The sequence below is a fragment of the Pholcus phalangioides genome, unplaced genomic scaffold (assembly GCF_987345545.1).
Source record: "Pholcus phalangioides strain wild (caught in Gottingen) unplaced genomic scaffold, Ppha-v1.0 ptg000042l_1, whole genome shotgun sequence".
In the NCBI taxonomy this organism is placed as follows: Eukaryota; Metazoa; Arthropoda; class Arachnida; order Araneae; family Pholcidae; genus Pholcus; species Pholcus phalangioides.
Window position 1 is genome coordinate 3044409 of NW_028301628.1, and position 27787 is coordinate 3072195.

At 36.6% G+C, this 27787-nt stretch overlaps 1 protein-coding gene across 1 annotated transcript in view; it reads right to left on the reverse strand.

Moving 5' to 3' along the window:
* Positions 1-26754, reverse strand: part of LOC149063897 (uncharacterized) — a 38956-nt gene extending 12202 nt beyond the window's left edge. Inside the window, exon 1 of the mRNA XM_089255316.1 lies at positions 26020-26754. Coding sequence (XP_089111442.1) covers positions 26020-26754 — 735 coding nt within the window. The remainder of the gene's footprint in view (positions 1-26019) is intronic.
* Positions 26755-27787: the final 1033 nt, after the last annotated feature.

Consider the following 27787-nt stretch of genomic DNA (forward strand, 5'->3'; position numbering starts at 1 on the left):
TAGAGTTCTTCCGAGAAACACCATCAACTTAAGGAAGGGGGATTTGACTCTATTCGCACTTGGCTTCGTTTTTCCCCCCTGACTAATCACTTATGCAATTCTTTTGTGTTATTTTTCCGCGGATGTAAAAAAACGGTTTTTTTATTTACGGCCTTTTTAGTAAAGATTCATGAGTCAAAATGCCATGTTAATTATTTATTTCACTAAATATTTTAAATTGGCGTTGTATTTGTATTTGTAAATCGGAGTTTCAAGTAAATATTTATAAATTAGCAGATGGTATTGAACAAAGTTTTTGTTTTGCTCCGATTTACTTGGTATCTCCCACCTCGCATTCAGGGTAAAACTTGAATTAAAGAGGAGTGACAGTTAAGAGTGATTAACGCCCGAGTGGCGTGGTGGAAAGATGCTCGTCTATCACCGTGAAGGTTGTTGCCACGGTCCCGGGTTCGAACTCAAGAGAAGATAAGATATTTTCCCTAACGAACTTGAGGTGAGACCACTGATAGACATCGCCTTCATTTTCAACTCATCTCGTTAATGGCAGTAAATCGCAACAAAACGATATGGCCAGAGTTGGTGTTTGGTGAAGTAGTAGTTAAGAGGGGTTTTTTACTGTGTGAAGCTCAGTGGTATGACATTCCCGTGAGAATGATGTAAATGTGATAACCACAAGTGCCCTTCATTCCGATATTCTAGCGGGAGTGCTAGGCAGGAGGACACGAATGGTTTGATAATAACGTGTAGTTTTTATTATATATATATTAATTTTTTTCTTTAAGAAATATAACCAGCCAGAGCGAGTCAACCAAAACAACAAGACCGAGGCTAATCCTAAGCTAAAGCTCTCTCCAGACAATGCCTCCTTTAAACTGATCCCACATTACTTACCAAAATAGGTTTAGGACGAGAAGACTCGGCCTGCTGTTATATATATCTGTATGAATGTATGTACATTTCTCTTTCCTCTATTCAAGTTCTTCATGCATTTCATGTCCGCAACACGTGCGTACTTATATTGTGGTATTCATGTTGCTCACCGAGTAATGTGTTAAGTGAGATGGCACGGGTGATCGATCTCTAATTGTATATATTCCCCCAAACAATATTTCTATTTTGTATATTTTCATCAAGTCCACCGGAGCGAGTGAACTCAACCCAATAAAACTGATGCTGGCTTCTAGTCCACAAGTTATGAAACCCATTTGCTCACCAATAAGGTGTGAAGCGAGATGACTCGCTCCGATGAATACTTCAGATTTCACAATAAGATTCTCATCTTATTTTTTATTTGTATCCCATGTATATAATATGGCAAGTGTAAGATAACAGATGAGATGGCATGCCCCCCCTAATTGTTTTTAAAATATACCTCCATACTAGTATGCTTAAATTTTAACGAAACCCCGAAACTTTTCTCCAACTCCCAACCCCATCTCGTCTGTAATCACAACAAAATTTGGTAATCACGACAGTATCCAATTCTCTGGGGAAAATATGTTGTTAAAAGTTTGTATGTTATATATATATTTTTCTTTTTTGACACAAAATAAAGTGTTCCAGACTCACAGTTTTCACACTCCAGCTTAACAGTTTAAGCCACTGGCATTCAAACATCAACACCAAAATATTCAGAAACACACTCATCCCGCAAATTTGTAGATTCGGACACATTTGTAATAATAAACAGTAATTCATTACAGCATTCCTCAATCTTTTCAAAGCTGCATCTGGCAACAGTATTCCAACCGCCTTTTTCAACGACATTTTTAAAAACTTCTCTTCCAAACAAAAACGGTCTCCCCCCCCCCATAAGGTATGTCCGGTGATTTTTGACTACTTTTTTGGACTTTCAATTTATTTTTGACTACTTTTTTGGACTTTCAATTTATTTTTGAATTTTTTCGTAATCTTTGTAAAATATTCACTGTAATTATTGTATTTCTGTAAATTGTATATATTTTTCTCAGGCTTCTTTGAGCTTATAATCTGAAGAGCTCTGTATATATTTTTCAAATATTGCAATTTTTAAAATTTTTCCATTGTCTTTTTTTCGTCCTACATTTTTGAGAAGGCAGGCGTCGGGTAACAAGGGTTGGCATTTTTTAATGCAATTAGGCATAGCCACCCTTCAGAAACGCCTACACTTTTCGAACCTGATGATGACCCCCCTGCATAGGTTCTATTTCACTCTCATAAAATTCAATTTTGTTTTTCTATTTTCTTAAAATAATTCTAATAATTCTTTTCTGTGCGCGCACGCACGCACGCACGCACGCACGCACGCACGCACGCACACGCACACACACACACACACACACACGCACGATTTGTCCGAAAAAAATATCCGGGCGTGCTTTATTTTAAAAAATGATAATAATAAATAAATAAATAAACGCGCTGGTGAAAAAAACATCAAACATTACTCCTTAAAACCGCCCTTGAAATAGTATGTTTTCTAATGTTATGTTGTCATACCCACTCTTAAGAGGAATACATAAACAAATATATGCATTCCAAGGTATTTAGAGTAAACTTTTTCCAATTATATTTTAACACATCGCAAGCGGAAGAGTGAGATCTCAGTCCAATATTGTCTGACTAGAGTTTAAAACTCGTTCTTCAGCTGCAGAATGTGGAATCATTTCCCGCATCTTTAAAACGGGAGGAAATATATGGTGTTCGAATTAAAAGTTATTTTTTTCCCTTCTTTCCTACTGTCTACTGATGAGAAAGAGAAGAAGGGTGAAAGGATTACAATATATCACATCAGTGATGCGCCTAATGCCAGATTAACACCGTGTTCATCAAACTGAAAAAAGAAGAAAGCATTACTGACAAAATAATGGATTACCTGTAACGAGAACCATTGGTGTAAATTTGGGCTGCATGATTAAAGTACCCCCCCCCCCCTTCCAATATGTTTGCAACCATCTTCATAACAGCCATGATAGAAATATTGGGATTGAGAATTCCCAATATTTACACTAAATTGGTGCGTATGTCCAGGACACAATTTCGACGTGAGGGGAGGGAGAACCTGGGCAAAGCAGTAAGCAATATACCTCCGGCAACTAACGTCACAGTTGTTTGTCGGCGAATATAGCCCATATTGTTCAAATTTTAGGGCCTCCAAAATCATGAGGCCTTAGGCAAATGCCATACTTGCCCATGAGTAAATCTGGCCCTGCCATTATTACACTGTCTGTTATATTTATGTCATCATACATAATACATAACTTGCTTTCTTCGTGCTTCAATGTCTAAAACCCTGAAAAAAACCCCCAAAAACCCAGTGGGTCGGGTATTTGCTGTAAAAATCCGTGTTTTTGGCCAACCCTGTGTGAACACTACAGAACTCATTCATATATTTTCCTCTCATCATCGCGAATGCCCGCCCTATATGAACGGAATTAGATTTTATTTTCATTTAATCTCAACATTATTTATTGTTTCTCTCTCGCTCTCTCCTCTATCGTTAGTCATATGCAAATCAGTTTTGGAGTGAAGATCATTTGAGGAGAATACAGTCTGACAAATAAATAATAATAACAAAACACACCGGATTGCAAATTTTTGGGTAAAGATTAGTGGATGTAGTTAAGAACAAGGGAAAGACCCAATCCGATCAATAATTTTTCTTTATTTTCCAAATGGTTAACGAAGATACTGGTTTCAGAGATACAACGTGATTACTTAAATAATACCTATCAAGGAAAAAACTGAAGTAACAAAAAAATTAACTTGAATTTTTAAGGAAAAATTTTAATACTGGAATATAAGAGTATTTTCATGGTTATGAGGTCACATGACAATTTCAACTCAAACGATTCGAGTCATCGAGTTAGACTTATCAGGAATTGACTGTATATCACTGTATATCGAAAACCCTTATTTAGGAGGTTAAATTGAGATTTTTCAGGTTCGGACTAAGACAACTGTATATAATTTACCCAATCATTCACACACAATATGAGCCAAATTTCACAAATATCAAGTGAGAGAATTGAACAATTTCATTTCTCTTAAGGGATAGAACAGTGTTTCCTAACCTTTTGGTACCCCGGGCCCCTGTAGTGGAGTTCAGTGCACCGCAGAGCCCATGTGGTGCCGATTAATGATCCGCGGACTCCTTGTAGCTTCCAAAGGTTAACTCCGACCCCTCTCCTATAAAAATCGAAAATGTTTTGATTTTTTCTAATTTGCATATCATTAAAAACAGAAAAATTACAATTTCACCACACACAAAATGCAATTAATTGTAGTAAACGGAAATGACCCCGCGAATCACTTACAGAGTACTCACGTACGAACACGTACGTCCGCGGACCACAGGTCGGGAAACACTTATGATAGGGTATCGGAGAAATAAATAGTAACAATAAAGTTTCCTTAAAACAAAAATGTCCATTTATACAGTTCATCAGGATAACACAAGAATATACAGTGTTTGATTTCAGTTTCTGTCAGTCTCGAAGACTGAAAAGAGTTTATTTTATGTATACTGCATCTGAGTATGAAATAAAAACAGAAATACCGACAAACATTCTGAAAAGGTAGAATAAAAAATAACCAGACAAATCTTTACCGTGTAATGGTCAGTGAAAGAGAAGCAAAGGATAAATATTGAGAAATATTCTGTTGGAAGCATCTTTACATAAATGTACAAACGTATTCTTTTCTTTTTTCTAACATTCAGAATTGAATAAACCTTCAAGTCAAGCTTTTTTCAGCTAAAACACAGCAACCAAATATTTCAAATAGAATATATTCATATTTATAACAATGTAGAACTTATGTATGTATCCGATACTGGGAATTTCCCACGATTCCTTATTCGTTTTAATATGAATAATAATAAATATATTTTTTTAAATATTTTTGTATATTTTCCACTTAAAAATTTCTCAGAATCCGAATGATATTCATAGGACTGTACATAAAGAACCTATGTATTGCTAGAGACACCCTAGAGGAAGAGTATGTATTTCCATTAAACAAATGAATTTGATCTTGAATAACTTACACAGGATGGATTGTTCAAAATTTTTCTTTCAACGTGCTTTTGCAGTTGAGGTATGTTATACCGTGTAAAAGAAAAAAGAACACTTTTCTCACAAAGTATTTCCATTGTATTATTCGAACACATGATTTCATAATTATTACAACTCGTTTATATTCTGTATTTTCGAAGAAAAATAGTATTCAATATTGAGTTTTTAAACTCATAACAATTTTTTTTGAAATTTTATGTGCAACGAGGCGAAACACTTCCACAGTTGAATAACAGTTTTCTTTTTGGCAATTAATTAATTATTATTCATTCTTTTTCTGCACATTTCTCAGCTTTTTATGCCTGCGTTCTGGTGGTGTGGTTTGATGTTTTTCATTCGGAATTGGTTTTTACTGATTTAATATATGAACACTCAAAAAAATAATGCATAAAATGAAGGAGTGGGATCAGACAAAAGAAATTTATGGTTTTTTAAGGATGAGTATTCAAATATTGAACATTGAACATTGAAGGACCGGACACACCCCGTTTACCATCTCAAGGAGATATCGAAGCGTTTCCGAGTATTCAAATGTTAGACTAAATTTATGTATTTGTTTGTTTGTACATTGAAGAGCCGTAAAAAATACATTTACATACGTATCAATATGAAAAATCGCCATCTGTGAGCATTTGAATTTCATTAAATAATTTTTCCCTATTGTATGAAGCCCATAAACAGGAGTATTTTAAAAATCAGCGCACTTTCCATTAACATTCATTCCGAGTATTTCTTGGATGAAATACTTTGAAGTTTCTTTTAATAATAATTTCGGAACAGTGATTGAATCTGCGGTATGTCTAGTGTGTTTGCCTGAAATTCTAGTTATATCGGTTAACATAATTATCTGCAACTTCGTCTAATACACACAGCTGCCGTCTCGGTGCAATGTACAGTTTTTTTAAATAGTTGGTGAAATTTTTCTTCGTAAACACGCGTGAAATCATGTTATAATGGATTCGAGATAGTCCCTTTACATTGCAATGAGATGACACAAACGCACATGGCCAAAAGGGTCTCAACACAAACTTTCATTAATTTACATTTGCCTTAATTGCAAAATCATGACTATGTAAAATATTCGAGAGCTTGTACTGAACGCAAGATACCCACTTTGCCTGGTTTCTCCCATTTCGTCACTATGAGTCGTTCATCATCTGAGGATATAAATTGTAGAGTGTCCATAAACTAATTAGTAACCCCTTTCTGTAGAAGAATGTCAGCTTAATCTAATAATGTGATCATACAACGTATTTTATACGAGGACATGGGAAGATTTAATCAAGAGACTGAGTGATGTGACTTCACAGCTCATTCCATATTAGGAACACACTTTCTTGAAGGTATTTCTTCAACAGGCTCTATAACTTGCTCCGTAACCGGCAGAACTTCTCAAATGCCGTAAAAAATTTGAATTTCTAAACTGAAGCAAAAACTATGTTTGGGAATTTCGCATTTTATGCAAGATAAAGCATGGCCATACTTTCACCGTTCAGTACATAATTTACTAAGCCGGTATTTCACGATGGAAGGGTTATCAGAAAGTATACTCTCAGGCAGAATAGCCACCTCGACTCTCAGACGTCACTCCATGTGCGTTTTGGATGTGGAAGATGTAAGGTTGATGTCAACTGAGTTCGTGGCGCTCCCAACTTGAATGACCTTAAAGATAACATTTAGCGGGCTGTGTTATGAACGCTCAACCCGATTCATTACGCGAAATTACCTTTAAAATTTGAATAATACGGCGTTCAATGCAATTAAACATTCGCTCATGTACGATTCCGACAGCTCCAAAAATTACTCTATAGGTGGATTCTGGCAGAATTTCGAGGAATTCATATTCTATTCCTTCAAAAGTGACAAAAAAATTTGTCTGATCCATTTATTAATTCTTACACATTTGTAAAGCTGTTGGAAGCAGTGTATCATTCTCAGCTGGATACAGTAACAAAATAATAATAATGATAATAATAATAATAACAGGCAAAAAAAGCCTAATAATTCCCCTTTTTCACGGAAGAAATCAAATAACAGAGTCATTGGTTGCGTATTGAAATTCATAAAATGACCTGAAAAATTGGCTGTTTCAGTAAGGTAACTACTATATCATAAATAAACGGAAATGTGGTTTGCTCACACAACCTGAAGAGATTCTGCAAGACTGAGAAGACTGCGTGAGATAACCAGAACTGTATCACGAAAACCTCGGACTCATCTCGGATCCAACAGATGCAGCTGGCGATTGCTCTGATTCGGCAATGTGATGATGATGCCAAACCAGAAATGTAGAGATATCATGCGAATCGTCGAGAACATGTATTTTGTCTTTCTAAGTAGCCCCGCTTTTGCCGAACTAAGTTGTTGTTGGAATTGCATCGAGAAGACGAGAACTTATCTGTAGATCGCTCTCGTTCCGTCCAGATCACTGCTTGTAAATGCGTGCAAATGGCTATTCTGTGAATAAATCTGTGACGTCCTGCATTTCGTTTCATACTCTGCTCATTTCAAGGACGTGTAAGAGAAATTAACCGGAACAATTTGGTGTCAGAAGCGGGAAAATTCAAGGACTGGAATCGTAATGCCGGGAGGGATGAACATTGGTGAGATGCGGGAGCAACTGATGTCTGTGATGGGACAGATGAAATTGGCTTTGAAAAGGATCCTGGAGTTCGAGAAGAGAATTCAAGAGCCTAACGTCTACCGCGGATGCTCACTTCGTCTTGTCAGCCATAGCTGACGTCAACTGGCAGAACAAGTCATCGACATACACTGGTGAAATAAATTAAGAGAATTTGCACATTTTATCGAATTTCATGAAAAGAACTGAACTGAATGTAAAACCACTGCTTCTAGACAAAAAATGCAAATCTTGTACGTCAAATACATAAGCGTACACGTGTGTGTAGGCGGAGCCAGTAGAGAAACAGGCTTTATAAGCGCGCGTAAGTTAAGACGCATTTCGTTCGCTAGCACACCTCGGCGAATTTCTTGGTGTTATTTTGCAGCAATCGGTTAATTTCAAATTGTAACGGTAAAAATGAGTAACCACCAACGTTTAGATGATGGAATGAGGTGGCGAATTGTGGGGAGGCTAGAAGCAGGCCAATCTCAAGTCCAGATTTGTAGAGAGTTCAATTTAACGCCCAGCGTCGTGTGTAACTTATGGAAACAGTTCCAAGATACCGGATCCATCGAGAGAAAGCCTGGGCAAGGTCGTCCAAGAGCCACGACGGCCAGAGAAGATCGCCATTTGCCGATTATAGCGAGGCGTAACAGGAGTGCTACAGCTTCTCAGCTCTCTCGTGACTTGTATGCAGCCACAGGAACTCGTGTATCAAGGGTGACTGTTTCCAAAAGACTTCATGAGAGAGGGTTGTTTGCAAGAAGACCTGCTGTTTGCGCCCCGCTCACTTCTACGGACAGGAGAATCCGTTTGTCATGGTGCAGAGAGCATAGAGATTGGAGTATGGATCAATGGGCGACCATTCTATTCTCTGATGAGTCCCGGTTCAGCCTAAGGACCGATTCTCGCCGTACGTTCATATGGAGAGAACCAGGGACCCGCTACCTACCCTTCAATGCCCGCGAAATCGACCATTATGGCGGAGGAGGTTTAATGGTCTGGGCAGGCATCATGTTGGATGGCCGCACACCTCTCCATGTCTTTGAAAGAGGCACTGCGACTGGTATGAGGTCTTGGAGCCCTATGTTCGCCTTTTCAGGGGTGCAGTTGGCCCTGAGTTAATTTTAATGGACGATAACGCGAGGCCACATAGAGCTCTTCTGCTCGACGATTTTCTAGAGAGTGAGGATATTCACCGGATGGATTGGCGAGCCAGATATCCAGACCTTAACCCTATAGAGCATGTCTGGGACGCTCTGGGGAGGGAAATTGCAACTCGCAACCCCCCTCCGGTAACCATCCAGGGAATGAAAACAGCGTTGCTGAACGAGTGGGACCAATTGCCACAGGAAATGATAAACTGCCTTATTTCAAGTATGAAATCACGCTGCGAGACCTGTATATCTGTAAGAGGGGACCATACCTCCTATTAACACATTTTTTTGTTTATTCTGCAACCGCTGTTTCATACCTTCCGACTCCAACGAGTGTCATGCACGATCATGCGTGTGTATTACAATTATTGAATGGTTATTTGTTTTGTATTGTATCAATGTATGTACGTATCAAATTTCATTAAAATCGGTACAGTAGTTCTAGAGATAACCGACCAAGTCTGCAAATTCTCTTAATTTCTTACACCAGTGTATGACGGAAGAACATCGTGGTCGATCTACGGGACCAAGTTCGAGACGATTGCGTCTGCGAATGAATAATGGGACTGTTGCGTTCGAGGCCTTCCACCTAGCTGCCGCCCTCTCAGGGAAAGCTTCCGAAGTGCCGAGCCTGGCGTAACCGTTATATAGATGGCGTCTTCATTTCCCACCCAACTCCACTGGTTGGAAATTGCCGTATGCCCATAGTATGACTAGAGTTGGTGTGCGGTAAAGTAAGTAGTGCAGGAGGAGATGCTTTTTGAAAAAAAAGTTTTTTCTTGTTCTCTCTGAGCTCATACACACCATCTTTTTAGTGTCGTTCATTATCAACCACCCCAACCCTCGATATATAACATCTCTTCCAATCGAATAGAACAGTGAAGAAGCCGTAAAAAACGCTGGAAACCGCTTTGACGTGCTCAACTTCGAACAATGTCTACAGACGTTATGTATCTGAAATGATTTTACTTGAAAAAATGTCCAAACAGTTCTCGAACTCTTGTGAAATGTTTAGTAGCATTTGTAGTGTTATCGAATCAACTGCTGCAGACGCCAATTCAAAATCATGATGGAGGCTTTACATTTTATCCAGTTCGCCCTCTGTGTTCAACCATTATCACTAATCAAAATTCAGCTAGTCAAAACGGCGACCCAATTTCAACGGACTAAGTTTTCCACTTGTTGTGGAGGGCCTTGTGATATTTTGTTACTTTTCCGGCGGCACACTACTGCTTTGAAAAACGTCTACAGTGCAGTAGCGCTTCTTTGTTGAATGCTTGGAATAATTCCCTATGGACGGCGCAGCATTTTCACGAATAATTTGCAAGATTAGTTTTACGATCTTGATTGGGTATTTTTGTTTTGTTGATACTGTAAGTTTTCATCATGCTCTGTGACGATATTTGCCATGGTGAGAGTAAGATTCGTCTTGCCTTCACAGGAACTTTCTTAAATCAATTAGTATAATAGGCGTACGCGTGGCTCGCTTTATATAAGTCATTACTTTTAGAATACCTTTAGCCAGACATCCTGTATTTCACACGAAAATGTGATAGAACCTATTTGTAGCGTCATGTAGTGGTTCTCAACCAAAAGAAATGAAACCTTGTAATTGACTAGCAAATAACAGCCGTTAATGAAGTTGAAAAATTATAATATACGCATATCAGACGGACCAAATGTAACTAAAAAATTAATATGACATGAATGTCGCTCTCCACTTGTTAATGCAAGATATACAGTTGACTGGATGTTGTGAAGATATTTATTATAAATATCTTCACAACATCCAGTCAACTGTATATCTTGTAAAAAATTAATGTTTTCACTATTTACATATTTAAACATGAATATGTATGATTTTAACAAGCAGTGACACCTATCTAAAGGTAATATTATACGTATAAATTGAATTTTTAATTACGATAATACCATTATAATTTAATACCTTTGCTAGGTGACGAGTTGCGTGGTGCATACTCAAGCACCCTTTTGGGGGGGGGGGGGTCCAAAAGGTTTTTGATTTAATTGTGTGTGTGATTTTACAATTTAATGGCGAGCTAATGAAGCTGATACGTAGTCCATTTTTTCGTTCAATGGTTTTAGCACTTCTAGCTTGCACACACACACACATTTCTGGACTTTTTCATCCAAGTCAGTTTGGTTGGAAATGCGACTTACACCACTCTGACTTAACCCCCGTCCCCGGATTTCATATTCGGTAATGAGTACAAACTTCCTCGCATATGCTCTGAGACCAATTCGATGTGAAGTTAATAAATCAGAATCAATATACAATAATCATTATATAATATTAGAATCCGCGATTCAGTTAAATGCCCCTATTTTGAACACGGAGAAAATCGTGTTGCCAGTCCAGGTAAGAGATCGTCTGAAGGTTGCTGTCCCGGGTTCGAACCCGAGAGACGATATAGATAAGACATTTTCCCTAACATCAACATCAACCAGTGATAATGCTATTGCTAGCCGGGAAGCCAACGTTATTAACCTAGTGTTTTGAGAATCAGATAGCTATATCTTTTAACATCATTATGTGAACCGGGTGAGGTAGTTGTTTTGAAAGAGAGAGATAATGATTTTCGCTGGTTACTTAAGTGATCTATGAATGTAAAAGTGATCTTTGAGGCCTACTTCAGTGATCTCAAAATGTGCCACAGGCCACTTAAATGCTCTGGAACTGTGCCCCGGCATTTAAGCGATTTGTAAAAAAATGTTCCGCCTAGTTAATTTTTACAAAATTATATTTGAGGAGGAAGACACATCAGACAACCTCTTTAGGGCCACATTTGGTCCGCGCGTCAAGGGTTCACCATATATGGCTTAAAGAGTGGGTCGCAATGAATTTCTAAAAGAGAAATTTTGAGTTTTTATCCTTCAAATAGCATTAAAATGAACAGAAAAAATGATTATATAACCATATAAAGTATTTCCTTTCAAAATTTATTTATTTTTTTACAAATTTTTTTACATTAATTTTTTTTTTGTCTGGGGGAGGCACACGAGCACCCTATGCCCCCTCCCGCGTACGTTTCTGGTCCCACCAATATGCGTTAGGAGGTAGGGGGCAGTGCTGATGAAATTTTACTGACGGGGGGGGGGGCGGTCAGAGTTTTGCTTACTTTTGCTGACAAGGGGGGAGGAGGGGGGGGGTCAAAAATGCCAAAAAAATTTGCTCACGTAATACTTGAACGGCCCCTACCAACATATTTTTTTAAATATCCAAAATTAGGGGCCGTTTACATAACTTCGTAGGTAAAACTGTTGCACCGGAACCATGGTTGAACGAGCACGCTCATTATTTTTTTGTGAGTCCAAGCAGACCAGAATTCATTCAAAAATCAGATTTTTTTACATGAAGAATTTAATTAATTCTGATTTATTCTAATCGGAAATTCCTTCGAATGATTCTTCAATTATTTATTTCGGTAGTTCTGTGAAATCATTCCGTTCTAAATTTCTCTTGAAATTATTTCTTTCACTAACGCATTTATTCTTAAAGTAATTGTAAAATAATTTCTATTGAAAATTACGAAATTATTTTTCTCATTAATTTATTAAGTTATATGCATCAAGTACTATACATACATTCAAAAAATCAATGTAATGTAAAATTAATGTAAATGCTCTGAAAATGTTTTTTTGTAAACTTTTACCATAGTTTGTTTTTTGTATAATATATAATTTTCAAATGTTCAACCTTTTTCTTACCCAAAGAGGGTTTTATATATTAGTGAAGAGAGAAAAATCATCAATAATTGTTTTTAAACAACCATTTTGCCGTTGACTGATTAGAATTTCTACTTAAGTAGCGAGACCAAAAACGAAGAAAACGAGAGCTCAGCTCTCATTCGCACTAACTGGCAACGGCAGTCAAAGCATTCATTGAATTTTCATCAGCCAAGTACCAAAGTGTGAATTTTTATCACGCACTGAATGTCAACTGAATGCATGGGCCTACCTGAGCACGGCCCATTGGCTTCAAGTACATAAAAGGCTTCATAATAATGAGATCTCGTTAAAAAAAATTTAAGAGCGAGAGAGAGTACGTAAATTGATAGGTGGAGAATATATATTTTTCTAACCTGGTAAGGGACTTTGGAAAAATTACTCTGCCCATGGGGATATGATGCAATTAAGCTGGTCCTGGATGTGGCGTTGAAATGCTGAGACTGGCAGTTAGCGCACAACAGTTGTGAAAAGCGTCTCAAAGGAGAAGTCGAGGAGAGTGTGCGAATGTGCGAGACGATCTCGTTGTTTAAAAGTCTCGCCTCAGAGAGCAACAGACCCAAAACGGTACAATTATTCAAAGGACTTCATATTCACAGGAACTTCAGAAATCCATAAGTAAAATAATCATACGTTGCCCGCTCTGTATAAGACATTACTTTATAGCCTGGGCATCCTGTCTTTTAAACGAAAATGGCTGGAATTATATGTAGCGTCATCTAGTGATATTTATGAAAAAGAAATAAGACTTTTGGCTAACAAAAAAATTCATCAATGAAATAGAACACTTATAATATATGCATATTAGACGAGCATATAATGAATGAAATCAACGATTTCACTAATTACATATTGAAATATGATGTAAGTAAGTTTGTCGTGATGGTCGCAATATCCGATTGAATTTTAAATAAAGTGAGCGATGCAAAAAAAAAACCAAGCGAAAAGAGATGGCACTATATTCAAAAATAATTCCATTCAGTTTCGTCTTTTATTACATCTCAACTGTTCTATACTTGGATTTTCTCCTGATAACAAGGGTTACGTAACTTAACATTAGAAAGGCTTTGGTTGATTCATAATCATTCTAGAATATAATGAATTGAACACATGGGGGAGGGGAATCAATACATATACAAAAAAGACACACACACACACACACAGATCTGGCATGAGTATCGTCTTAATGAATGAAAGGAATACACTTCTGAAACAGATGAAAATTCAGAAAAAGTGGAAGAAATAATTCCACCATTGATGGAAATTCAGAATTGATGAAAGAAATCATTGTTCCCGTAAGTGCATTGCCCGGTGCGACCGCACCCGTAGCACACCTCTAAGGGCGACTCTGATACAAAGAAAACTACGCGAATAGAAAATGAATATGGAAACATTCAAAAATAATTTCATTCAGTTTCTTCTTTAATTGCATTACAACTGCTCCATACTTGGATTTTCTTCTGATAATAAGGGTTACATAACGTAGTATAGAACAGTATAGAAACGTTTTGATTAATTCATAACCATTCTTAAGCATATTAAATTCAACACGAAGAGGAAGGGCGAAATATGCAGAAAAGACAGGCGCGCTCTCGAGGAAGATCTGGCAATAGTAAATACTTCTGTAGAACAGATGAAAACTGAGAATGAGTGAAAGAAATAATGCAACAATTGGTGAAAATTAACAATAAATGACAAAAAAGAACTTTTTGAACGGATGGAAATTCAGAATAAATGAAATAAAAACTTTTCCAACAGCTGAAATTTCAGAACAAATGGGAGAAATGCATCTGGAACAGAGGGAAATTGAGAATAATTGGAAGAAATAATTTCCGAATATTGATGATAATTCTGAATTCCAAAAAAAATGTTGAATATTCAGAATTCCAAAAAAAATGTTTAAAATTCAGAATTTCAAAATTCTAGAATTGGTGGGAGTTCAGAATTTATGAAAGAAATAATTCCAAGAATAATATTTTTTTTATATAGAAATTCGGAAAAAAATTCCGGAATTATTTCTTTCTAGATGAAATTAAGAATTTATTAAACAAATTATTATTGTTGTCAGTGCGTGGCCCGATACGACCGCACCTGTCTCACAACAATAAGTGCGGCTCTGATACAAAGGAAACTATGCGAACGGAAAATACAGATGACACTATATCCAAAAATATTTCCATTCCTTCTCTTCTTTAACTACATCACAACCGGTCGATACTTTGATTTTCTTCTACTAACAAGGGTTACGTAACGCAATATTAAAAACGCTTTGATTAATTCATAATCATTCTTAAACATATTGAATTAAACACGAAGAGAAGGAGAGGGTATAAAATCAGCACATATGCAGAAAATATATACACACACACACAAACATACTCCTCTGGCAATAGTATCGTCTTGCACGCAGTTGCCGCTAATGACTAGTTGCATCCCGTTAAAATTTTAATCGATGCCGTTCTCTGGAAGGCGTGACGCCGTGTCATTAGTACAACACTGTGTAAACAAGGGAGAAACAGAAGCAGAGAGAGAGAGAGAAGAAGCATGTAATAGACTCAGTCTTAATGAGCTGTATCGAGATGAGCGAACTATAATGAAAAGAGGGGGGGTTTGTTCAATTTTCGGATGAAATATTAAGAAGCGGAATAGGAGGCGTTCGCTTTAAACGTTCCCTCTCTTCCCATAAGAGATGCATATTTTAGAAAATAATGGCCCCCAAAGAACAGGCTTTTCGTGATTCTTGAATTCCATCTCCCATTCAAGGATGGATGTAAGAGAAGAGAGAAAAATTTTTTTGTATTAGTTATTAGATACAGCACTGAAACGATCACGATCGAGGATGTTCGTGTCTCTAAGAAATGCGTAATTAGCGAACCGATGGCTTCGATTATTTTGAGATTTTCTTATTATAATTATTGTGCAGATTTATTTATCTAGAATTATTCTACATGCTACATAGCATTTTTTTTTCAATGACCTGAGTAAGCAACCATACATGTACCTTGACTATTGAGGACACAGATGACTGTAGGCAATCGACGTTAATGATTATAAATTTTTAAAGCATTACATAATGCTTGCCAATCAGTGTAAAATTAATATAATGAAATAACTTTCAGGAGAAGTTCGCTTATAATTTGTACAAAAAAGGAAGGAAAAAAAAAAGACTATAATTTCCAAATATTTTTCTAATATGCAATTATGTATACGAACATAATATATAGAGTTGGATAGATCTGTGATTGGTATTTTTACGTTTGTTCTATTTCTGTATGCATGGAAGAATTTTCGGAAGAAATACAAATTTTCTGGTTGATTCTGGGATTTCATCTATGAATATCAAGTAATATATGAAAAATGATCAGAGGAAAAAAGAGAAGGTCGGAGCCGAGGTAATTTCAGTCTCGTACAATGAAAATTGCCCTCTGACATAGAACAGAAAATTTCAGTCAAACATAGAAAATGAGAATCGTGGTCGAATATAGGAAAAGAAAAGAGTGCGGTCAAACCTAGAAAAAAAACCATTGTGGTCAAACATAGAAAAGGGAAATTGTAATCTAACGTGGAAAACGATGATTGTGGTAAAACATGAAAAACGGAAAATTGTGGTAAGGCATGTAAAACAGAAAAAAATTGTGATCAAACGTAGAAAATGAAAATTGTGAAGAAACATAATGAAGGGAGGGGGAAGAGGATAAATATAAGAAATGACGAAATGAAACAATTGTGGCTAAACATAATGGGGGGGGGGGGGGGAAACAAGAAATGAAAATCGGGCTAAACGTAAAAAACTAAAATCATGATCGAACATAGAAAATAAAAACTGGGGTGAAAAGGTGGAAAAGGAAAATTGTGATCAAATGTAGAAAAGGAAAATTGTGATCAAATGTAGAAAAGGAAAATTGTGATCAAATGTAGAAAAGGAAAATTGTGATCAAATGTAGAAAAGGAATATTAGGATTAAAGATACGTAAATTTAGCAAAAAAAAAAAAAAAAAAAAAGGTTTAAAATCAGAAATTTCGCATTTATTTGCAAAAAAAGAAAATTAATCAGAAATTTCACATTTATTCGCAGTAACGAATTACAAATGACAAATTTTACATTCATTCACACAAAAAAAAAAAAAAAAAAAAAACTCTCGAATACAAAAAAACATAGCTGAAATAAAATATTTCACATTTAAAAAAAAACCGGCCGTATTACTAGAAAGTGTTAAAGTACTTAGTTGAAATCCATATATTGTAGTAATATATCTATCTCTATTTTCTTCTAATTTAACCTTAATTTTCCAATGCTTTTATAGCATCCTTTCCCGAAAAATTCCAAAAAGTTGCATATACAGTCGAGTACACTTATAAAATAATCCGTGGATATAACATACGGATGTGGAATTCTCAAATTGGCTCATTCACGTCTATATATTTTTACCTTTGTTATAACATACCCTACTTAAAGCATACACTGTGGATATAACAAACCAAAAGAATGGTTTTAGAGAGATATAGATGGCTTTTTTCTCAGCCAGAGATATCAAGGAAACAGTTATTTTGCAGCTTGCCCGGTATGCAAGAGGGCCTGGGTTCGAGTCTAGGCGGAGACGTGATGACTTTTCTTTCCGAGCTCACCTCAGCATAATATCCGGAAAATAACTGTTTCCTCAAAAGAATGGTCTTAACCAAGAACATAATCTGCATATAACATGCTGCAAAAAACCTTGGAAAAATCACCTAGGGGCTATGTTATAACCGAACTCGATTGTATTCACATCTAACACGATGTCAGAGGGGAAAGAAGCGACGCTTGTGGTTTCCCTTTCAAGCATACTCACAAGTACTAACCAAAATTACGACTTTCTCACTTGAAAAAGTGTAAATTACCTAGATTTCGCTAAAAATAGTAAAAAATCCAATTTCAGTATTTATTCGTTAAAATTGGCAAATTTCGCATTTATCACATTTGTTTCGTAAATTTTGAATTTATCGCTGTTATTTCGTAAATACGAAATTTACGTATCCCTAATTATGATCAAACTTAGAAAAGGAGTATTGGGGTCAAACTCACAGAAATGAGAATTGTGGTCAAACTTACAGAAATGACAATTGTGATCAAACATAGGAAAGGAAAAGTTTGGTCAAACCTATAAAAAGAAAATTGGGGTGAAATGTAATGAGTGGAAATTGTGTTCAAACGTAGAAAAAGAAAATTGTGGTCGAACATAGGAAAGAAAAATTGAGGTTAAACATAGGAAAGGGAAATTTAGGTAAAACATAGAAAATAAAAATTGTGATCAAACAGAAAATGAAAATTGCGGTCAGACATAAGATATTAAAAAATTGTCAGCTATTTCATTTTATTTTTACATTCATTCTAATTATCATTATATGGAAGTGCTATCACAGCACAATTCAACTATTTTTGCTGATATTTCATCATAATTTTAGAACTACTAATATGATTTTTAAACTTTTCGGACACTATTCGTGACAGACCCTGTACTAAATAATTAGAATTATTGTCGATAATGATATAATACCTTTGCATACATCATTTCCCTTTTTCTACGGTCATATATTGAAATAGGAAAATTCAATGTAAGGAGAAGTGTGGATTTTATTTCGAACAGATAGTGATAGGCTTCCCTTCTAGGAATTGATGACTAAGAGAATTAATTTCGTAATTAATCAAGTTCTCTTGAGTGGGTTCACGTGGGTAGTATTGATCTGCGGAAAACTGTTAGCAAGTTGGCAGTGTTGAACCGTTGATCTACATGGACGCGTCTGTGGTGTATCGAAGCTGATAGAGATTCAATTAAATTTCCAAATACGCCGGCGTTGGCTACGAGAGGATAACGAGCCTGTAATACAAACTTCGCGATGGTTGTCCTAACATGGACATCCGCTGTGTTTGCACATCAATTCAAATAAGGCAGCAAATTCGATTGGCGCTCAGAATAGTTTGGGGATGTTATTGGTCTTATAACAGGACTCGGCTATAAGGACTATAAGACTAAACCAGATGCGTTAAATACGGGAATAATGCAACATTTCCTCGTAAGACTAAATACAGAAAACTCGGGCAATAATAAAAATTCTTTTTTTCACATCGTGGACAAATCTCAGTTTCCCGCATTTTCTCTACTAAAATATGGTCACCAATGAACGTAATGAAAATTCATCTGCATGAAAAGTAATTTATTCTACTTGAATTGAATTTACAATGTTTACAAGGGTCCTGAAAACGTCAACCTTGTTTGTAGCGACACTTCGATGTGATAACAACAAAATTTCACACAATCTCCGTTGTTGGTGGTTTCTACCTTGATTTTCTATCACAAATGCGTGCGATTTCACTTTTCTGGTAATAGATATCGCCTTGTAATAACCCGTGCGACTTGATCGGTATACGTATAGTCAAACTCGATTATAACGACATTGATGTTCACATGATTTTTTTTCGTTATAACAGATGTGTCGTATTCAAGACTTTTTTTTTGCGGAAAATATCAGATGCAATAAAATATTACGCATGAAGTGGCCTTTTTCATATTCTTAGTATTATCTAATCTTCTTCTAGCAAATAAGATAAAGATGGTACATGATACAGTTGAAGTAGATTCTCTCAACTATGGTTCGTAAACGATTTATAACAAGAAATATATGATGGACTATAGTTGGGACTTCATAACACAAACTATGGTCCAAAATTTAATTTTTAAAAAATTCCTATCTGAGCCATAAGGAACAAAAAAAAATGTTTAATATTAATGCTTGATCTTTTTACAGGCAATATCAGCAAAACAAATTGAATAGCTTGAATATAGAAATTATGGTGATTAATCTAGAAAATGGTGCTATTTTGTACCATAGTTGTGTGAAATTACGTACTTATTTTCCTCATATGTAATATAGAGAAATGGTGAAACATTCAATAATCAATTATTAAAATGTACAGCAAAGTAATTTACTTGAAATTTTAGAGGCATGAGAAACTACGAAATTTAATTAAAAAATGGCGTCATATGGGGTGGACATTGATGACTCGACAGTCCAAGGAATTCTTCCCCATCACAAAATCATGCCCTATATATATAGTCACAAAGTTGCGAAACTTTCTACTAGCAGATTAACAACAGCTCTCCTATATTCAAACCGCAGCCCACATTTGGACCTTCTCCTCTAATTGAAGTTAAAATGCACATTCATTCATTAATCTTATTCGAGTAGCTCAGAAAAGACATCGTAATCTACCATTCATTTTATGCCCACGAACTCTACATCCCCTTGGCTCTTTGAATCCCCACTCAAAATTTATCTCATGTATGAATATATCATGAGTAGTTTCGTTCGATCGAAAGTAATGTTGCCCCGAATGTATCAATGATTAAATTGAGTGCCAATATCTAACCGCGTTTCCTTCTATCGAGTCTTCTATTCATCTAGTTGATGTGTTGATTAGAAATTTCTAGGATACGGATAACTTATGGGGATACCTTAACCAGAATTACCTGGATTTAAAAAATTGAAAATGCACCTGATATGAATACATATATTTGTTTGATTATCATTCATTTTCTGAACGGCATCGGAAAAGAGATAGTTTGAGATTTTCAAGGGAGTGGATAGATACATCGATACTAAAAACGTAATGAGTTCGGTTCAATATTGCTTCGATCTTGAAATTATTGATCATTTGTGAGGAGATATTCGTGGAATTCTTCGTTGCTGTTCGAGTTCTCAAGTCCAACTGATTCCATAGCTTTCATCAGACTGGGGAAATGTATTTTCTGTTTCGAATTGAGTCCTTCAAACTGTCTACAATTTGGTCATCGGGAAGGATCTGATAGAAATACGGAACAAATATGGGATCTAACCTCCTATAACCAGAACATGGCCCGCCGCTCTGTCTCATCCAAATATGGGATCTAACTAAGTACGAGTGTACGAAATCTACAAAAACAGTGTTGTTCTCTGTGAAGAGTGGCTATCCGTTTATTCAAGATGTCACCAGTTTTGTATCAGCATCGACAAGTACTGACTAAACAGGCTGTACCGAATTGTTTACACAGGAGATATCACTGCAACCGTTGATGTTAAAGAAACACACACATACTTTTAATTTCAAAAAGTTTACAAATGACGTTCAGTTTCTTAAAATGTCTTAAATTTCCTAAGAAGTGGCATTATACATAAGGAATTAGAAAATTTGACTTTGTATATGAAGCTACAGTGTGATAAAACTAACTTCCAATTAGTGAAATGTGAATGCTGCTCTGAAAAGTCAATTACAAAAATGTTCCATATGTTTTAAATGCAATATTAACGGAGATATTTGACTTTATAATTTTCAGCATTTGTCGGCAATGATTGAGGAGCGTGTGATTCACAACTTGTAAAACGTTATTCAAAGTTTTTTAGAAATTCTGTAATTATTAAAATATTTGTCCTAAAATGTTATTTATTTATTGTGAATAAAAAAATAAATAAAATGATTAAGTTCATTCTATTAGAGTACAGTCTCTAAAAATGACAACTTTTTAGCTTATGATAACTTGATAATACATGATAATATACCTGATAATACGTGATAAGGTGTCAAAACAGTGACTTTTATGTATAGGGTGATTCATAATTTTCTCTGGGGTTTCGAATGCTGTAGTGAGGAACCTATGACGAGTGGAGGAAAGACTTGCACTGAATAAAGAAACAATTCAAGTTTATTTACAGATTTTACAGTTACTGGTGTTCGATGTGTGAGCCCTCGCTCACACACCATAAATCAGTTCAATACAATCCTGTTTTTGCCATACTCTCCCCAACAAGGCACGATCCACGGTATAGACAGCATGTGTGATCCGTTCACGCAGTTCTGCTAATTTACACGGCAAAGGGGGTATGGACACAAAATTTTTGACATAGCCCCAAAAGAAAAAGTTCCATGGTGACCAGAAGAGGAACATCATCTCCGGAAGCTCGTCCAATCCAAGGATGAGGCAAAAATGCATTAAGGTGCTCACGCACATTCCACATGTTCCATCACAAATGTCATCACAATGTTCCTGTAATTGTAGCATATCCGAGTACACTATAATGGTAACAGTTCGCTCAGTAAAAACAGAAATGACCCCCCGTACATATGTGCGTCAGACTGCAATTTCGCAAATTCTAACACACAGAAAGCATTTTGTATGCCCGTGAACGGCATTTTAATTCACTAATTGCTTTCAGTCAAATGAGTACTGCCATCTACCGGCGAATGCTGTCATAACAAAATCTTTGTTTCGGTATTCAGTGCAAGGCTCACTCAAGTGATCCGTAATTATGTCACGGATCACTTAAGTAATCTGGGAATGTTCCGCGAGTAGATAGATAGATAGAACCGCTCACAGCACCGGACTGATGCAAAGCACCTTACTTCCGTTACCTCAAAAGAGGCACAGTTGTGTCGGAAAAGTTAACAAAGATTTATAGTGGTGGCTCCCCTTGCCCCGTGCTCGCAAGTTTCGAATTACTCGCGTCGTTCTCCCCATGAAGACAGCCATAAACTCGATGCAACGTACAAGCCATTTGACTAAAATGGGTGACTGAATCCAATGACTAGGGAGAAAAATTGCACGTGCGCCCAGTGGCACATAAGGGCCGGAGACCGCAGCCTGGGATTTCAAAAGAAGGGTGGAAAAGACTTGTGGACAAGAAAGAAGAAAAAGAAGCTGGCATGTTGAAGTGGGAGAGATTTGAGAATGGTCTAAACACAATGCATACAAATTACATATATACAGCGCCTCGACTGTGCCGGGAAACGAAGAAACAAAGCCTCCGTCCACAGCGCTGAACAGTGTGTTCTGCTCGCTCTTCCCCTTACAGAACATGCAATATATATACACACACAGAATACACAAATAGCCCGCACTGCGACGGGAACAATCAAACAGAGCCTCCGTTGACAGTGCTGGGCATTCACATTTGAATTACATGCATACATTATTTACTTTACAAAAATTTCCCTTTTTTATACTATGGGAGTGCACATAAACATTACTATGAAGGTAGTATTGGGCACAAATATCACCATGAGCTCATACAAATATATATTCAAGGTTACAAATTACTATCATACTATAAAAGTGCGGCAGGAACAATCAAACACCGCCCCCGTTCACAGTGCTGGGTGGCAGCGATCACATTTGAATTTCCCATACATATATTTACATAACATATTTATATAATATACACTATTTACATAATATAAATTTCCATTTTTATATAATTGTTGATACACATAAACATTACTATGCACGACACATATATTGGAAAAAATGCCATAATGAGCTCATACAAATATTCAATTACTAAACCACCATCATACTATGAAATTGTATATACAAAAACATTCATAATTTATACAGGGTGTATTACTAAAATATTATAGTTTAGCAGCGTATATAAGTGCGCCCCTCTATGTTGAATCTGCATCTGTTTCAGATTCTACTTCCGAATCATTAGTGGATTGTTCCCTGCTTTCAGTTATTATCAAAATAGTTTCTTTATTATTCATCAAATAGCCCAAGACTTGTTGTAGTTTTCTCGTTGCAGATCTTTGCAAAATAATTTTCCGTTTCCACAAGATCTCTCTTCCGCTCGGCGGCGCCTCCAAATGGTATCCCTTTGTGTACTCACACTGTGTTACATGGTGTATCACGCTTCCCGGATGGCCGCATCTACACGTGCTGGTCTGGCTGATTTTGAACCTTTGCATGTATTCACCGAATGGACCGTGTTCTGTGAGGAACATTATTATTTCTCTCGGCATGACTTCTTTCATTTTACCCACTCTTGGTATAACGTCGAAGACCTTTCTTCCAGTTGTGCATATTTGCCAATGGTGTTGCCATTTCTCCGACGCTTCTTTCGAGAGCAGATTTTTAATATAGGATGCCGGCAATTTCATTAGGTGGTTTTCAAGTTGATGTTTTGTAGCCTCTTTCGCGAATTTATCCGCCATTTCATTCCCCTCAATGCCTACATGAGCTTTTACCCACCGTATTGTAATCTTCCTGTTGTCCATCAGTATTTTTCTAATGTCATGCACTAGGCTATAAGGGGATTCTACGTCTCGTATAGCCTGTATACATGACATGCTGTCTGTGTTTATAGTTGATTTCTCTGCAAAATGTTTTGCATAATTGACCGCCATCCAGATTGCGTATAACTCTGCTTGGAATACAGTGTTGTTATTGAGCAATCGGCAGTTCCATTTGTCCGTTACTTCACCCATGTATATACTGACGTAGGCGGCCCCTACACCGTCCACGGTCTTTGAACCATCTGTGAAAATAATTCGATTTGTTGATTCTTCTGCATCTGTGGTCAAGACCTGCGTCGGAAAAATATCTTTCACCGGGTGATACGTCCATGGTGGATGTTTATGCTCTACATCTGTAGGAAGATATGTTACATTGTTTATTTTAATCTCACGCTTTAGCCTTAAATTTGCTTTCTGTACTTCGTTGTCCAAAAGTACATGTAGTGGGGGATTGTTAGTTAATACTTGTAAAGCACTGTTTGGTGTTGTGGAAAAGGCTCCAGTGATGAATAGCAGGAATTTTCTTTGAAGAGAGTCTACTTTTGTTCTTAACTGTTGTTTGGGATCACCGAACCATGTGATGGCACCATATGCTATAATGCGGATGGCGACAACTTTATAAAGCGTATTTCTAATTCTTGTATTAATGCCCCATGCAGGACCAGCCATTCTTTTAAAATTTTGTAAGCATTTCTGTGTTTTCGTGATCAGATAATTCACATGTTTGAACCATGTCAGGTTTCTATCAAACATTATTCCTAAATATCTGATGTTCATATTGTGTCTTATTGGATTGTTTCGCAGTCTAATGGTTGGTCTTCCCTTTTTGTGAGAAATCCACAAGTAATTTGATTTGGAGAATTCGATCTCTAAATTATTTTTCGTGAGCCAAGTATCCAATAATACCATTGCTGCTTTTGAGTGCTCAGTGACCTTGCGGATTGTAGAATCACCAATTACCATAGCAATACCATCCGCATACACTTGAATTTTTATATTTTCAGGCCAGTTTTTTGTGAGTAAGTCATTTATGACAAGGTTCCATAGCATCGGCCCACTACAGGAACCTTGAGGGCACCCTTTCGTTTGAACTATAGTGGCCTCGCCCTCATCTGTAAAAAGGGATATGTGTCTTTCTCTGATTGCATCAGTCATTGTTCTTCTCACATTGTCCGGCATTGAGATGTTGAGAAGTTGTTTTACTATTGTTTTATGTGAAATGTTATTGAAGGCTCCCTTAATATCTACTGATATTAGGGCAACATCTTGTTTTTGGCTCTTAAATGTTTGTATGCTGTCATGAATCTTTGAGAGTGCTGTCTCAGTCGAGAATCCTCTTCTAAATCCATGTTGTTTATCGCTGATCCACTTCGTTTTCTCGATGTAGTAGTTTATCCTTTGTGTCAGCAACTTTTCGAGAATTTTGCCCACTGTGTTTAGAAGAACTATTGGACGGTATGAGTTGATATTGTTCGGATCTTTTCCTGGTTTTAGAAATAGTATCAGTTGCCCTTTCTTGAATGCTGTAGGGAAAATATTGAAGCTGAGGCATTTATTGAATAGAGTCAGGAAAAAGAATTTGTGGAAAGCATGTATACTTTTAATCAATGCGTTTGTTATTCCATCAGGACCGGGAGCTTTTTTCACATTTAGTTTATCAATTAATCTATTAATTTCTTGAATTGAGAAAGGTGGATCGTTTCTAGTATCAGTATTCTGTGTATTTCTTGACTGCCTTACAGTATTTTCGTTTCCCCCATTATTTTGGGGGAAAATTTCTTCTAAAATGTTTTGGGCAGCTTGCAAAGATGTTGTTGGATGATCAGGATCTACGAGGAATATTTGTGGAGGAAATGAACTTGTATTTGTGACAGTCTTGTACGCTTTCTCAAAAGGCTCCGTCGCTTTTTCACAAAACTTCATCCAGCCTTCTTTTTTTGCACTGTTGACTTTCTTTTTGTATAATGCAATTTCTTTTCGATATAATTGCTTTAACCTTATTTGATTGTCCGGATCATTTTCTCTTTCACACCTCCTCTTTAGTGCTCTCAGACGTTTCCTTTCTAACGTTAGTTCATCATTCCACCATGCGAGGTTTTGAATTGGTGAAGGTTTTACTTTTGGAAATGTCTGCTCACACATGTTAGTAATATATGCCATTAGTTCCTGGCATATTCGTTGGAGGGTTGTCTTGTCTTGACATTTCCTTAAATTGTATTGTATTGTTTTAATTACGCTTCTTGTTTTCAAGTTGAAAACCTTTAGCTTCCTCACTGTTATTTTATATCGTCGTTGTGGCTTTTGGCAAATAGTCGCATTTGTTTGTATATAAATGTATTTATGTCCGCTGAGCGTCACTTTCTCGTCTACTTTCCAAGATGTATTCAGAAGTGTTGCATGCGAGTTCGTAATAGTCACATCCGGCCATCCTTTCCCATAATCCGTCTCGAAGGCGGGAGGAGAATTACTATGGTTGAGGAAATATAAATTGTTCCTATTAGAATAATCAATGAGCTTATTTCCTCTAGTATCTGTTCTATGGTCTCCCCAAAGCGGGTGATGACTATTGAGGTCGCCGCACAACAATAGGTTCGTTTGTGTATCCAGTTTCAATAGTTGGTCCATTTCTTTGAGAACATTCTCAACACAATCTTTCGGTGAAGAGTACGCACTAGCTAATATTAGATCATGTTGAGGCTGTGAGATTCTAATCGATGTGATGTTGTTGCTCGTATGATATGTCATAGGGTGAATGTCTGGATTGAGTACCAGGATTGCCGCCTTTCCATCTCTGGACATCCATCTTTTCCATCTTTTCGGAAATCCAAGCAGTGGCTTCCCTGGTATTCCTGGTTCCTGTAAAGCAATTATGTCAATCTTGTCCTTGATTGCTGTCTCTATGAGCAAGTTTATTGCCGCTCTAGTTCGATCTACATTTATTTGTAGTATTTTGAGATTGCCCATTGAAGATGGTGTCGTTGAATAACATTGAATTTGCTCTTTTCGACTTAATCTTGGGTGCTTTTCCCGTCTGTTATTTTGACATGTTATCCGGGAGTTGGCTATTGCGTCCTTAAGGTTATCTTGAGGCATTGTATATCAAAAATGAAATATTAAAATAGTTATCTATTATACCTGACTTATATGAGTAGGAAAACGATATGTTGTCTTGTTATCAATTTTTCAAGTGTAACTTCAACTTGAAATTGTTCGCAACTGCCGAACTTATGACCTTTGCAGCCGACGAGTCTGTACATATCAAAGTAATTTGACCTTTATGTTCATCTATACTAGCAATGAACTCCTGTAGATTGCTATATTTTAACTGTTCTTCTAAGTCATTCATTACTTGTTTAATCTCCTTTTGGTCAATAGCGTTGAATGTCAGTTTAGATTCATTGTTATCGGCATCCTTATACACGGTATTACAAGCTCTTGTGGTTAGATTTTTCTGGTTAGCACAAGAGATTCCTGCATATGTAGTATGGCTGCTTCGAATTTCACTATGATTCTTAAGATGGCAACGATTGTAGAAAACCAAGCCGGATCCAAATCTGAATGTCGAAGAGGCCTCTCCCTTACAGCTCTGTTCCTCGGATTCATAGACAATATCACCCAAGAGGTTTGAATTTTTCTGATACATTGCTGTTTTTTTATTATTGAAAGTACGTCCAAAGTTCTTGTTATTTGAAGTTTTAACCCCTTCATATGTTTGCGGTTGAAGTCGGTGCTGTTTAAAAGCATCGGCCCCTGGGCACACAACATATATGTACTGCCGGAGGCTTCGGTTGTTGAGTATAAATCTTTGGATGTTTTTACAGTCTTCTTTAGTGTAACAATCAACTGCCGTACCATTTCTAATGTGTCTGATGTTGTGAATTTTTTTCTCAAATTTTTTGATAATAATTTGATTGTTACTGTTAGTTCGATGTGATTGAGCCAATCTGTTCTTGTATAACAGCACTGAATAGATTTGCCGATTTTTGTTTTTTCTCTGCTGCTTCTTCCTGTAGCTGACTTCTTGGAAAGGATTTTCTGTATTGGAAGAGAGCTCGTCAACTACGATATAGGAAGATGAACTGTCATTTAATTCATCTACATGATTTGATATTATAGGGTCCTTTTG